The sequence below is a fragment of the Leiobunum rupestre genome, chromosome 3 (genome assembly GCF_980474605.1).
Source record: "Leiobunum rupestre chromosome 3, qqLeiRupe1.1.hap1, whole genome shotgun sequence".
Lineage (NCBI taxonomy): Eukaryota > Metazoa > Arthropoda > Arachnida > Opiliones > Sclerosomatidae > Leiobunum > Leiobunum rupestre.
Genome location: NC_143386.1, coordinates 5233044 through 5245540, shown reverse-complemented (window position 1 = coordinate 5245540; position 12497 = coordinate 5233044). Strand labels below are relative to the sequence as shown.

The 12497-nt window shown below is 35.0% G+C and overlaps 1 protein-coding gene across 1 annotated transcript; it reads right to left on the bottom strand.

Annotated features, from left to right (window-relative positions):
• Positions 1 to 1693: 1693 nt before the first annotated feature.
• Positions 1694 to 12200, bottom strand: LOC149949153 (carbonyl reductase [NADPH] 2-like). Its single transcript, XM_090169179.1, has 7 exons — positions 12118 to 12200; positions 10971 to 11068; positions 5809 to 5963; positions 5424 to 5466; positions 4625 to 4789; positions 2098 to 2215; positions 1694 to 1922 (listed from the first exon to the last, which is right to left on the bottom strand). Exons 1-7 carry the CDS (start codon positions 12167 to 12169, stop codon positions 1798 to 1800), a joined length of 756 nt encoding a protein of 251 aa, XP_090025305.1. The 5' UTR covers positions 12170 to 12200; the 3' UTR covers positions 1694 to 1797.
• Between the last annotated feature and the right edge of the window lie 297 nt (positions 12201 to 12497).

Sequence of the window (12497 nt, the reverse complement as noted above, 5' to 3'; positions counted from 1 at the left end):
AGCATACTAAACCCAATTTTATCAATATGGTTAAATTTCTACGCAAAAATTCTCAATATAAACACTTTTTTCAATATGCAAATTTTTTTAAATATGTCTAAAAATATAGTTTACTACAAAATAAAAATAGTAAATTACTTTCTACGCTAATCTTACCCCTAAACGACCTAATTTAGGCCTAATTTTCTGTCTAATATATAAAAGAACGCCTAAAAATTTCATTTTAAATATAGTAAAATAATGTAAGAAAGTAGAAACTTACTTTTTTTTTCTCTTTGACGGTCGGAAACCCTAAGTCTATGCCGTAAAATAGAGCTTACGAACGGGCGAAAGCGGAGCAAAAACTGCGTGACTTTGAATGACTATTTCCTAGACTGAAATAATGCAATGACTTGTAAATAAGGCTCTTGAGATTAAAATTTATTGATATTCAAATCTGCAACTAATGATTCCCATTGATTGACGTCACATAATTTTACCCACTTGAAAAAAAAACCATTGTTTGACGTCACATAATTTACCCAGTTTAATATCTAAAGTGGAACCCATTGTTGACGTCACATAATTAACCCACTTGAAAAAACCCCAATGTAGATTCCTCTCGAGAGCTTTTGATGCAATCATATAGTAGAAAACAATACAATTAATAGAAATTTACATTAAATTAGTATACTTTTAATACCATTTTGCGACCTACAGTGAAAAAGTTACAATTTTACGGTAGAAACGTATTCAAAATACCATTCTCATTTTAAACGCTTTTTTTCAATAAGCTAATTGTCTAAAGTATATAGTCTACTACAAAAACCAAATAGTAAATTACTTTCTACGCTAATCTTAGCCCTACTCTAATTTTCTAAGATTCCTACCTGGTAGGCCTAAATTAAGCATACTTATTATAATATGTCCTAAAGTTCCAATACTGTCTAATACAATAAAAAACTCACTTTGTATAAACGAACGCTCCAGAAGATTGACCACTTGAATATTTGATAAAACATTGTTGGACGTCATTATTTTACACATTTGAATATTTGGAGAAAAAAACAAGCAATCTCAATACAGTAAGCCTATGACTAACTAAAAAGTTACTAAACTAAAATACGTCTTTCGTCTGCTTTAATTATAGTAGTTCAAATCATTTTTCTCATATGTTTACGTACGATATTAAAATGAAGTTTTAAAATATTTCCATTCTACTTTAACAACAAATATTCCATGACGTCAAAACACTCTTAAATTCAAATTAACCGCGCCTCCCGGGTAATCCGCGCACGCGCCGTCTAGCATATCACTTTTTACATAATTTCAACTTATTCCGTACGATAAAACGTGATAAGATATACGTTCAAGTACCATATAAGTGTACTCTTGAAACTTGAGATAAGCGTAGATAAATAAACAAGTTGGCCTGAACATAATATGTTGATATACGAAAAAACAAATCGTCGCGAGAAATACCTTAAATACATTGACTTTTCGACGATTTTACCCCCATTTCACCCCTTAAATCCCGGATCCCGACGATCCCGATCCCGGGATCGGCGCCTCGCCATCACTTTCCTTCTACTAATGCTTAATTATTAAATATCCTGAATTAATGCTTTAAAATAGTTATCACTCGGTAATTGTTTTAACTGAAAACTTGAGAATTTTGGAATTTGACGAAATCTTTTTAAAAAATGTACTTAAATTTAATTAATTGTGGATTTTATTTCTGGAAAACAATCGGTAATCAAATTACTTTTTATTGCTTTCACAAAATCAAGCTTTTAAAGTAAACAATCACGTGATCGGTCACACTTCGTCTCCAAATGGCAGTTTCAGTAAGTATCCTGCGTCGACGGGCAAAGTCACTCCGGTTATAACAGAGGCGTGATCGCTCAAAAGGAAACATATTGCCTTCGCAATTTCTATGGGTTCTAAATTACAAAACAGAGTAAAGTTATAGAATCCTTCGACAGTGTTAGCTAGCACTTGAAAACGTTTAATTTGAACTTTTTCCTACTCTTGCAAAATTGCCCAACACGTTTTGAAGCGCGGTCTTAACTACAGTATTAAAGCAAGTTAAGAAAATGCCAAATATAATTAACATACCAATGAAGACGGGTATTGGTAGCTCGCTCAACATTCGATTCATGAGGTCTTCGTTTAAGCTTAAATTCTGAGTTAGTTGCGTATTGACGACTCCAGGAGCGACTGCATTCACTCGAATCTATCAATAAAATTCCAAACAAATTCTGAGTTAATTATCAATTAAATTTTTAACCAAGACGTTGCTCAATTATTAATCCAGAGAACTATTATACAAACTAAATACTAACAATTGTTTGAGAGACATGTTTTAAAAACTAGTCCTTTACGCGCGTGTGAGAAATATCTTTTAAGCAAAGAAAATTGAACTTGTGCGATCTGTTGTAGGGAAATATATAGTAAAGCAAACCTTGAATTTATGAAGAAGCACGTGGATTGTCAAGTTGCACACTCTTGTACATTTTATTGTTTAAATAAAAGTTAGCTGCAGTTTCTCGTAAAAATCAACATTTTACAGTTTTGTGAAAACGAACATATCGATTGTCTATATATATATATATATAAGCTTCTCCACTACGCATTACCTCTGTGGCGTTCACGTCGAGTAGCTGTTTTCCGTGATTTATACATCAAAATGTGGAACCCTCGGTCACCGTTTTAAAGTAATGTAAACGACAGTTGGTATAAAATTTTCCAAGCGCCATTCCGCTTCACGAAGTAAAAGTCATTACCGGGGAATCATTTGACTAAGCCTTGACCGATTACGGAGACTTTAATCGTGGATAATGTTTAGATTTTGATCAATTGTGGGAAGCAACTTTTAAATATTTTAATATCTTTTTAAGGTAACCTTTCGAATGCAAATTTATTAATGTTGACTTTAGATTGGCTTGTTATCACATAAATGGCGTGGATTTGATTAAAGCACTGAGTTCTCTAATTTCTTCATATTATATGGCAAACATCGATTACCCAGAAGAGTGCTTATGCACTTCTGAATTTCTACAGAGGTAAAGCTTGGTTTCAGTATCTTTTTAACCATTTTTATGTCACTGGGGATGGAACAACTTTAAAAACAGTTTTCATTCATTTTAATAAATAATTTCAAGTCAAAACTATGTTAAATCACTCTTGGTTCAGTATTAACGGTTTCGTGTAACATTCACTTTAATACGAGTTATTTATTATGATCTTTCAAAATTAAGATACGCAGCAAAAAAATCCAACTCAAAATAATGGCTTTAGAAAGCCTCAACCAACAAATCTGAAAGTCCTGTCATTATTAATTAAAACAGCAAACTATGACTGGTTCAACGTGACGTGAGATTTCAAATACCTCGCCTGTTTTTCTTAACAAGTTCCCATTTGTTGACAATTTTTTCCTTTACAGAGTTGTTGAGGGTGACGAAGATTAAAAAAACTTTTAAAGTTGGTTATATTTCACCAAGCATTTTATTATTCGTTTTTAACAGGCTTTAAGGAAAGCCCTAGATTTGTTAATAAAACATTTGGCGTAATGAAAAGTTAATCTTTTTCCTGTACTCATTGAAATTATATTTTGGTATTTTCATTAGCCCATACGTTTTCTTCTGGACTTTTCCCGCTATTTTGAGACAAACACATGTAGCAATTTCGGCTTCGTGAATAGCGTAATAAACGTATATATTTAATTAACGGACAGTTTAAATAATATCCAACTTTCGCTTTCATAAACAGCTTTATTAGTGAATTAACTTTAAAAAAACTGCAGTTTTAGCGTATATTAACAACGGGGAAACAAATAGAGAGTTTGACGTTTAATAACGAAAGATTTTTAAATTATAGTTTATTTCGGTTGATATTGTGAAAGAAGGAAACTAACCCATGGAAACATTTGAGTCGTTTTTAATGATACAAATTCCGTCAAGGGACTGTTTATAAAACTGACCCGCAATCATAATACAGCAAGGTCGTAGCCAAGGCATCGATGTAGACCTGGCAAGCCATATTTTAGGTCAGACGAAAGGATACAGAGACCCAAACTTGTTATAAAACAGCCTCCAACAGCGGCTGAAAGTCCATCAATAAACCGTTTAAAAAACTGCTTTTTAGCGCTTCGCGATATGTGTAATCATCACTAAAACATTACTTTAACTAACGCAATATAAACATTGGGCATAATGGTTCAAATTCTGTCAGTGGATTGTTTGAAAAACAGCCAGTAACTGTACATTAAGCGTAGATAAACTGTCGAAAGTCCGTCAATAAACCTTTTAAAATATCGCTTTTAATGCTTTTCGAATTGTGTAATCATTATTTAAAAATTACGCAAGTAACTGTTTATAAAACATTAAGTAACGCTATACAAACAGTGGGAAGAATAGTTCAAAATCTGTTAAAACAGGTAAGTCATTTGTAAAAACAATATTCATCTGACTCCTTTAAAATCCGAAAATATCGATTAAAATCATTGCAGTTTATTTTACATCATGCTGCTATCCCGAAAACAGGAAAGTGCTGCAATTTTAACGGGGTAGTTTCACTGTTAATTTTTAACTTTTTATTTATCTTTTCACCGTGAATCTTAAAGATTGTTATAAATCGCCTTTACCTTATGCTTCGCCCAATCATGAGCCATAGATTTGGTTAAGTTAGAAGTGCCGGCTTTTAAGGTGGAGTACACCGAGACGGTTTTCATTGGGGCCAAAGCGCAGATGCTGGACACGTTGACAATAGCGCCACCTGTGCCACGATCAATCATTGATTGAGCAGCAACCTATAGAAAAGACAAATGTACATCGTCAAACTTCTATAAGATATTTCTTGATAATATTCCCGAAAGTAAGAAGATTTCTATTGAATATTGTGCCAAGTGTGAATATAATCTAAGACACAATTTTGAAACTGACTCTGGTGGATTATGCTCACTTGAGGGCCTTGATAGAAAATATTTTTTTTTAAGATGAGGAATTTTTGGGGTCTAAGTCGACCAATTAAGCCCCGGTCACACTCGATGACAAAATCGGTTATAATCTAAGATCGAAGCGACATTTGCAGAATCACTTCATCTTGGTTCGGCTATAGCCAAGGCTTAACGCCATTTAAAATTCTGACCAGAATTTTGAAATAACGAAAATTCATTCTAAAACAAATATTAAATTATGTTTGTTATACATTACATTTGACTTAATTTAAAAAATAGTCACGTTATTGTTATTTGTAAAATACAAGTTATTTGGCCATTCTGCTTCCCGAACTAAGACAAGGCGATTTATAACGCTGGTTTTGAAAAAATAGTACTCTAAATTAAGCGATTTTACGGGTAAGTGTGAACTTGGCTTAAGATATTCCTCCTCTGGAAACTGTAATAGTGTTAGGTCCGACAGTAATAAATAAAATTTGTTACTTACTTGCGAAACAAAAAATGTGGACTTTAGGTTTACATCAGTGAGACTACATATAAATAAAAATTATTAACAAAACTATTTAGAAAAGATAACACAATCTTTTAAAAAATAGGGGCAAATATTAGTTAGCTCCGCCCTTTCCATCACGTGTCTTAGGTACATCTTCTCACTTCCGAAAACAAATGATGTGAAAAGCCCACCCTCCAAATTCGAATCTGATTTACGATGTGTTCATTGATAAACATAGGTAGAAAAGAAATGGTTAGGCCCAAACACGGTTGATACCATTTTCGACAGAGAAGACGAACTAAACTTAAACTGCACTTTTCATTCTCATTATCTACCTTCGTATGATCATGGAATAAAATGCTAATTGACATTCTCTTACATGTTAAAGTTCTTTTCGGTAACATCCAGTATAGATTCAGAGAGGCAAGTTCCAACATTATTCACTAATAGGTCAATAGGTCCGACAGTCGCCAGAGCAGCCTTTCCTAATTCCCAATTACCCAAATCAACATGCAGCAGATTAATACCTGGTAGCTACGGAAAAAAATGTTACATATAAGTACTTCAAGGTAATGTAGGAGTTTGGAGAGGTTGTGTAAATGTAAGCTTTGGTTAATGAAAATTTGACTAAGAGTTTAATTGATTTCTGCACACCTTAGTTGGAGGTGAAATAATTCCAAAACATCCAAACCTATAAATACTTTTTGGTTAACCTTCCTCCGCATACTTGAATTTTTTTATTTCGATGTTATTTACTTTTGATATCATATTTCCCCCCGCACTCTTGACCAATATTTAATAAACCACATGTCTAAGAATACAAAGGTCTAAATAATAAAAACTATTACACAATTGTTTAATATAATTAAATAAACGTTAACTAAAAACATACATGCCACACACTACAAAATAAAGTTTATAAAAATCATATACATTGGTGTACCCACGTTATAAAATATTAAATTAAGTTAATTAATTAAACAGTGTTCTTAGGCAAGGGTAAAATTAAATCCCTCTCTGTCACAAGACCAGTGTGCAAGACATTCCTCTACCTTCCCAACCGCATATATTTCGAAAACTTACCCTCGGTGTGCGCTAGACAAAACAAAAAACCAGCAAACGTCCCTCTGCTCACAGTGATCCTAATAAACCATTTTCATGTTCACGGTCCTCAGACCGACTACCAGTTAACAAGACCCCAACAAATGCGCAATTTTTAGATCCAAGAGAGAGACCATGTCGGAATAAATATAAAAAACTGTGCGATGAAGTTGCGCTCATATACTCGTTAATCCTCGGTGACATGGCTTTCACATTTGATATCTAAAATTTCCCTCTTCCGATAATTTCTATAACGAAAAATCCCTTTTATTGCTTTTTTGACTCGGAAATTCCCATTTTTAACCCTCGCTATATTTTGCAATTTTCAATGCTAATTTTTTTAAATATTCAGTTTAATTCTCAAAAGAATTCCATATATAAGGTTTAATTTGTTAAAAAAGTTACATACATTTGAATAACTTTGCAAAAATATATCCTCAAAAGTAGCAAATCGATATTTAGATAATGAAATTCATTACCATCTAACGCAATTCAAAATATAACATATCCCTGGATTAATATACAATTAGAGTAGACTAGAACAGGCAATGTTATTAGATAAGCTGACAAATTCTTTTCTTCCCGTGCAAGAACACTTTTCCCTCATTCCCCCCCCCCCGCGAAATGCCGTTTTCCCTCTTAAATTCCATTATTCCCTTTTAGCATTTTGGAAGGCTGAAAAATCAAGGAAAATAGTAAAGTTCTCCGCATGTGGAAGCACTGCTCGATGAATACATCGCGCCAAGTCTTGAACGAAACAACTATATCTAACTACCTAGATGACATCTATCCAGGACATTTCGACCAGAAGAGCATAATCCAAACGGCCGTGAATCCAGCAAGAGCAAATGTTTTTCCATCCTCAAGCGGCCTGATGATCACCGATTAACTCGCAATTCCGAGCGAAGAAAACCAGATGTAAGAGACCAATTCCCTCACTTTACCAGATGTTTTAGACCGAAATCCGAAGTAGCTACGCCAGCTTGTAAAAAGTTCGTCATCTTCATCCGGACATCCATACCGTAATCCAGCTCGTTAGTTACCGTAATCCGCACCGTAAAACGGGACGAATAGGCCGTTTGGAACTGCCATTGCGAAACAAGAAGCCCCCGTCGAAACCCTCCAAGAAAACGCGTGTGCGTGTGTCTTGCGTAGTCCGGAATCCCTCAAGCCCAAGAGCAGCCACGAAGAGAATCATTTGATGAGTAGAAATTTTCCGTTAACGCCCATCCTCCATTGTAGAGTACCCAGGGTCATAATATGAAATAGCCAGTAAAACGAAAGGAATAATTCTTACAAAAAATGTTAAAGCATTCGCTATGGTTCGAGAAAAGGATAAAGTCAGATCCCCTTGAGATTGAGAGCTCATTCCGCTTCGTATGTTTACAACGTTAGCATTACCATTTTCGTTAGTTTTTTGCCATCGATAAAATCATTTGAAGTTAGTATTTGTTTTGTTTTACAAGTTTGAGTGTCACCAGATATTGTATATTTTTTTAGTGTCAGTGTATATATTGTTTTGTCCCCACTTTTTTCAAGCTCAAGATGCCCGAATTTAAGAATTACAGGACTGATCCTATTTATTAAATCTATGGCCCAAAAGTTAAATTTAAAGTTATGTTTAAAGGAAAGTTCCAGCTACTATTTTTATTTTTATTTAAAAGATCCAAGATGCTTTTAAAATAAAAAAAACGAGAATTTAAAAACCATAATTAATTATGGAATTAAAATAATTAGCATTTTAGTACAATTTATTGGCAGCCATATACCTGAAATATGCTTCACGGCAGAGCCCGAAGGCACAAACATCTGATTGGCTCTGACCATCGACGGAAAAAAAATACTATGTAGTAGTCTCTCTCACCACGGCCCCCTGCACGTGCTCTCACATAATAACCAATAGACAGCCTTGCATTAAAGTATTTTAGTGGTTTTTACCTTCTTCAATTATTGTAGAACCTTAAGTCGTCTATTTATGGCAAGAAATTTAAGTTCGTATGATTTGGACCCTGTTTTTAATGAGGGGGAACTAAAAAGAATACAAAATGAAGCGGAAATTCAAGGAAGACCAAATGTAATCGAGTTAGAAAATATTTTAAATATCGACGAAGTGAGGAACAGCTGTGAATGTGGTCACTGGCATTTTGATTACTTTGCCACCTAGGCCTAACTCGAAGACACCGAAGTTTGAAATAAAAAATGTATCACGTGATCTAGACACAGTCTACTATTGGTTAGTTTTAGAACCAATGCGGTCGCTGTGCCTCCGTGTTATGCGGAGAAGCATGAAATACAAAAACATGGCTGCTAGCACTTTCAATGATTAAAAATTAAATTAGGTAAATTTGAAATTATTATTTTTTTATTTATTGGCATTTTTGGTATTTTTAAAACACGTAAAATGTTTTAAGCATAAAATAAAAACAACCTGAACCTTTCCTTTAAATACCCCGCTCATAGAAGTTTGATTAAAGCAAGTAAATATAGTTTTGGTGGCCTATCCATCACGATAATTAGAGATCTATTTATTTAGTTCATAACTTAAAGTTTTAAATAAAGGATTTTGTGAGTGATTGATTAGAGACAAAGGGTTTCCATTCTGAAATCAAATCTCTCCTCTTCCCTTCTTAGTTTTACACGAGCCTATTATAGGCTAGAGCAGCGGTTCCCAAAAGGTGTTCCGCGGAACCCTGGGGTTCCGTGGAAGGGTCACAGGGGTTCCGAGAATTCGCAGTGCGGCCATCTTTGTACGTGGCCACAGTCTTCTAAGATAAGTAAAAAAATGAGTTCCGCCAGTAGTAGTTGCATAATTTAGGGTTCCATAGCAAAAATAAATTGGGAACCGCTGGGCTAGAGTAAAACTCCCGTAGCCGCTACAGTCCCCGCCGCTGCCGTTCGCAAACACGCCGTTTTTGAACGCCACGGTAGGATTCTCACCGTCCGCAATAACGTCTCTCTCTTACGCCACGGTAGAATCCTCCTACGCTCGCGTTTTAAACCAGAGAGGGAAAGGCCGTAGAAAGCTAGCCATATTCTAATATAGTTATACCAGATTTTCGTCCTTAAAATTCACGCGCGTTCAACAACCAACAACCTAGCAATCTGGATTCGGCGATCTTCTGGCGTTTCCGTCTCTGACGGTTTCCAGAACAGCGCATGCCTCTCGCTTCCATTCGGGTGTGGGAGGGTAAGATATGGTGGCTCTCCCACCGAGCTCTCCTTTCTATTGTTGGCCACTCTTTGGAGCCCAGCCATTCTGTGGAATTTGGGAACTATCACCTCCCCAGAGCCCCCAGGTGTGAAGGGAGGAGAGTGGCAGCATTTGTTTTCGTAAGTGCATCTCTAAACGTGGTGTCTCCGCGGCTGTTTGTTTTGTATCCCTTTAGCCCAACCACTCTGGGTAATTTTTGAAATTGTCACCCCAATATTTCCCACAAAAATATTTCGAGCAGTTTTTCTCGACCGTTTATTTTATTTCTTCATGTTTCCGTTACCGGTTAAGGAGGATAATGCCTACGGCCCGCTACGGGGGACACCTCCTTCGCTAGATAAAAATGGCCTAGATTCCTACCTCACGGAGGTGGTGTGGAAACGGAATAATTATCCTACATACTTTAATCCGTTTATACTACTATTTGTTGTGTTCGTAAAGCTTGGCTCTTGTGAAACTATTATTTGGGACTGCCGGGCCCACTTGTTCCTCTATGTAACCCTCTCTCTGATTTGATTCACCCCACGAAAGGCCCTCTTCCCCGCCTTGCTGAATTAATATCTTAAAGCAAGGGCTAGGAATATATTCTAGACCGTACTCGTTATCCAAACCAATACGATACGCGACGATGAATTATTACGAGGTTGCAAGACCCAAGATAAATTTTACCAAAAAATTAATTTTTTAAGTTACCTGGTTTTGGAAAAAAAAGTAGCGAACGCGAACTAGATAGATGGCGCTTGAATTAATTGGTACAAAATTCAAAGGTTTTCGAACGAGCTAGATGGCGTTTGAATTAATTGGTACAAAATTCAAAGGTTTTCGAACGAGCTGGATGGCGCTTGAATTAATTGGTACGAAATTCAATGTTTCCGAACGAGCTAGATGGAGCAGTATCAATTGCTGCGAAATTCCAATGTTAAAACGTAGTTCAGAAATGATCACTACTAACAAAAATTAAAATTGAAATTGCAAACTATACGAGATTCTCGGAATAATTCTTCGAGGATAAATTAAAAACGGGATTGATTAAATAGACCTTCGACTAAGAACTTCCATTAGTTAACTGGGTACCCTATACCTTTTCGAAATTTTTTCTCATTCTAATGATTTAGTGTGTAATTCACCAAAAATACAAATGTGAGGTCATTCTAGAAATGACTCTTAAAAATTATAAAAGATCGAAGAAAAGTTAGGATATATGAAATGATATATAAACGTTTTCCTACCTCAGAAAGCAGTTCGTCCAAAAATTGCTGGTTGTTGCAAACTGCTATGACATGGGCTCCCAGCTTATGCAGTAGCCTGGCAGTTTCTCGTCCGATACCTGATCAAAATTAGACGCAGTCTATTCAGTTAATTTGAATGAGAAAGATTTTTACTTCAACTTTGATGAAGATGGTTGTACGCAGCACTATGGATCTTTTACGCTTCTATTTTATTAAGTCGTGCGAGGCACGCTCGGTGGCATATATTTATTACTTATTTGACAGAAGCTGTTAAGCTCCATAGTGTTGTGTAGCGCCATCTTTAGCATAGTTATTTTTTTTAAAACTCCATATTCATAATTGCCAATGTAAAAATCTTCCTCATTGAAAATTTAAAAAAATATATCCTTCATTTATGGAGATAACATTAAAATCTATAACCACGTTACGTTTGGGAGGGCATTTAGAAATATCAATGTATATCTCTGAATGAGTGGGCACGTTTTATTAAATATTATGGTATATTTCAGAATATTTCATATGGAAGACTCAAGTTTTCAACGCTTAAAACACCAATTAACTATTGTTACGTGATGAAACAACAACAACAACTGGCACAATACAAATTGTGTAATTGCGTCTATAGTGTTGATATTTTTAGACATTGAGGTAAGCTTTCCAGCATCTTCGCGCTGTATTGCAATTGCTTAGCAATGTTCAAAGAGCTGTGAGGAACACCAAAACACATTCGCTTGAATAAAGTTGGTTAAAACGAATCAGTAACATATATTTTTCAAAGATTTTGCCCGCCTTTCTATGTAACTCCTTTTAATAAATATGTTTTATTGGTTTTATTTATAAGTCTATTTAATTAAACCGATGAAAGTATGAAAAAATATCAGAAAATGCCATAAACAAATGTTTTGACCTTAAACGGCGTTAAGATCACAAGGCTTGAAAGGTTAGTGCCATATAAATTATAAATAACCTTATGCACCAATACTATCCAAATACGACCTTTGGCCGACCAGATTTTATGTACAATTTCTTTTCATAACTACTAATAATCTATTAATCGCGTTTGATGTGAGCACGGTTTTACAAAAGAGAAATTACATTTTAAATTCGACATTAAAAATTAAAATATGAATTTTTAAGTACGGCTTACCTCTAGTAGCACCAGTTACCACTACTCGTTTTCCAGAGAAATTAAACTCCATCTTTTTACAATTTGAGAGAGCGTGTGCATGAACCGATTGTCGAATGATATATGCGTTTACAGCCGTCAACAATATGTTGGAGGAACACCGTTACATTCTGACCCTGACTTGCAAACAATTGCGACTGATATACTTCTATAATATTCGTTGGCGTAGTCGACAACTACATAAATTTTTAGGAAAATAAAGTAAATGTTTTTGTTTTACAGTTAAAAACTAGATTTTCTCAAACTAACGAAGCAAAAAGTGAGAATTGAAATTATGACAATAACTTCTTACACAACGGAATTTGGTTTAGACCCAATACTTTTAAACGTTTAATGACTTT

Excerpts from the sequence above, each read along its gene's own strand:
- LOC149949153 (XM_090169179.1), bottom strand. The coding sequence starts at position 12,169 with ATGGAGTTTAATTTCTCTGGAAAACGAGTAGTGGTAACTGGTGCTACT. Across the intron at positions 11,069-12,117 it reads GGTAACTGGTGCTACTAGAG|GTATCGGACGAGAAACTGCC; the intron begins GTAAGCCGTACT and ends AATTTTGATCAG. Across the intron at positions 1,923-2,097 it reads ACCAATACCCGTCTTCATTG|AACCCATAGAAATTGCGAAG; the intron begins GTATGTTAATTA and ends TTTGTAATTTAG.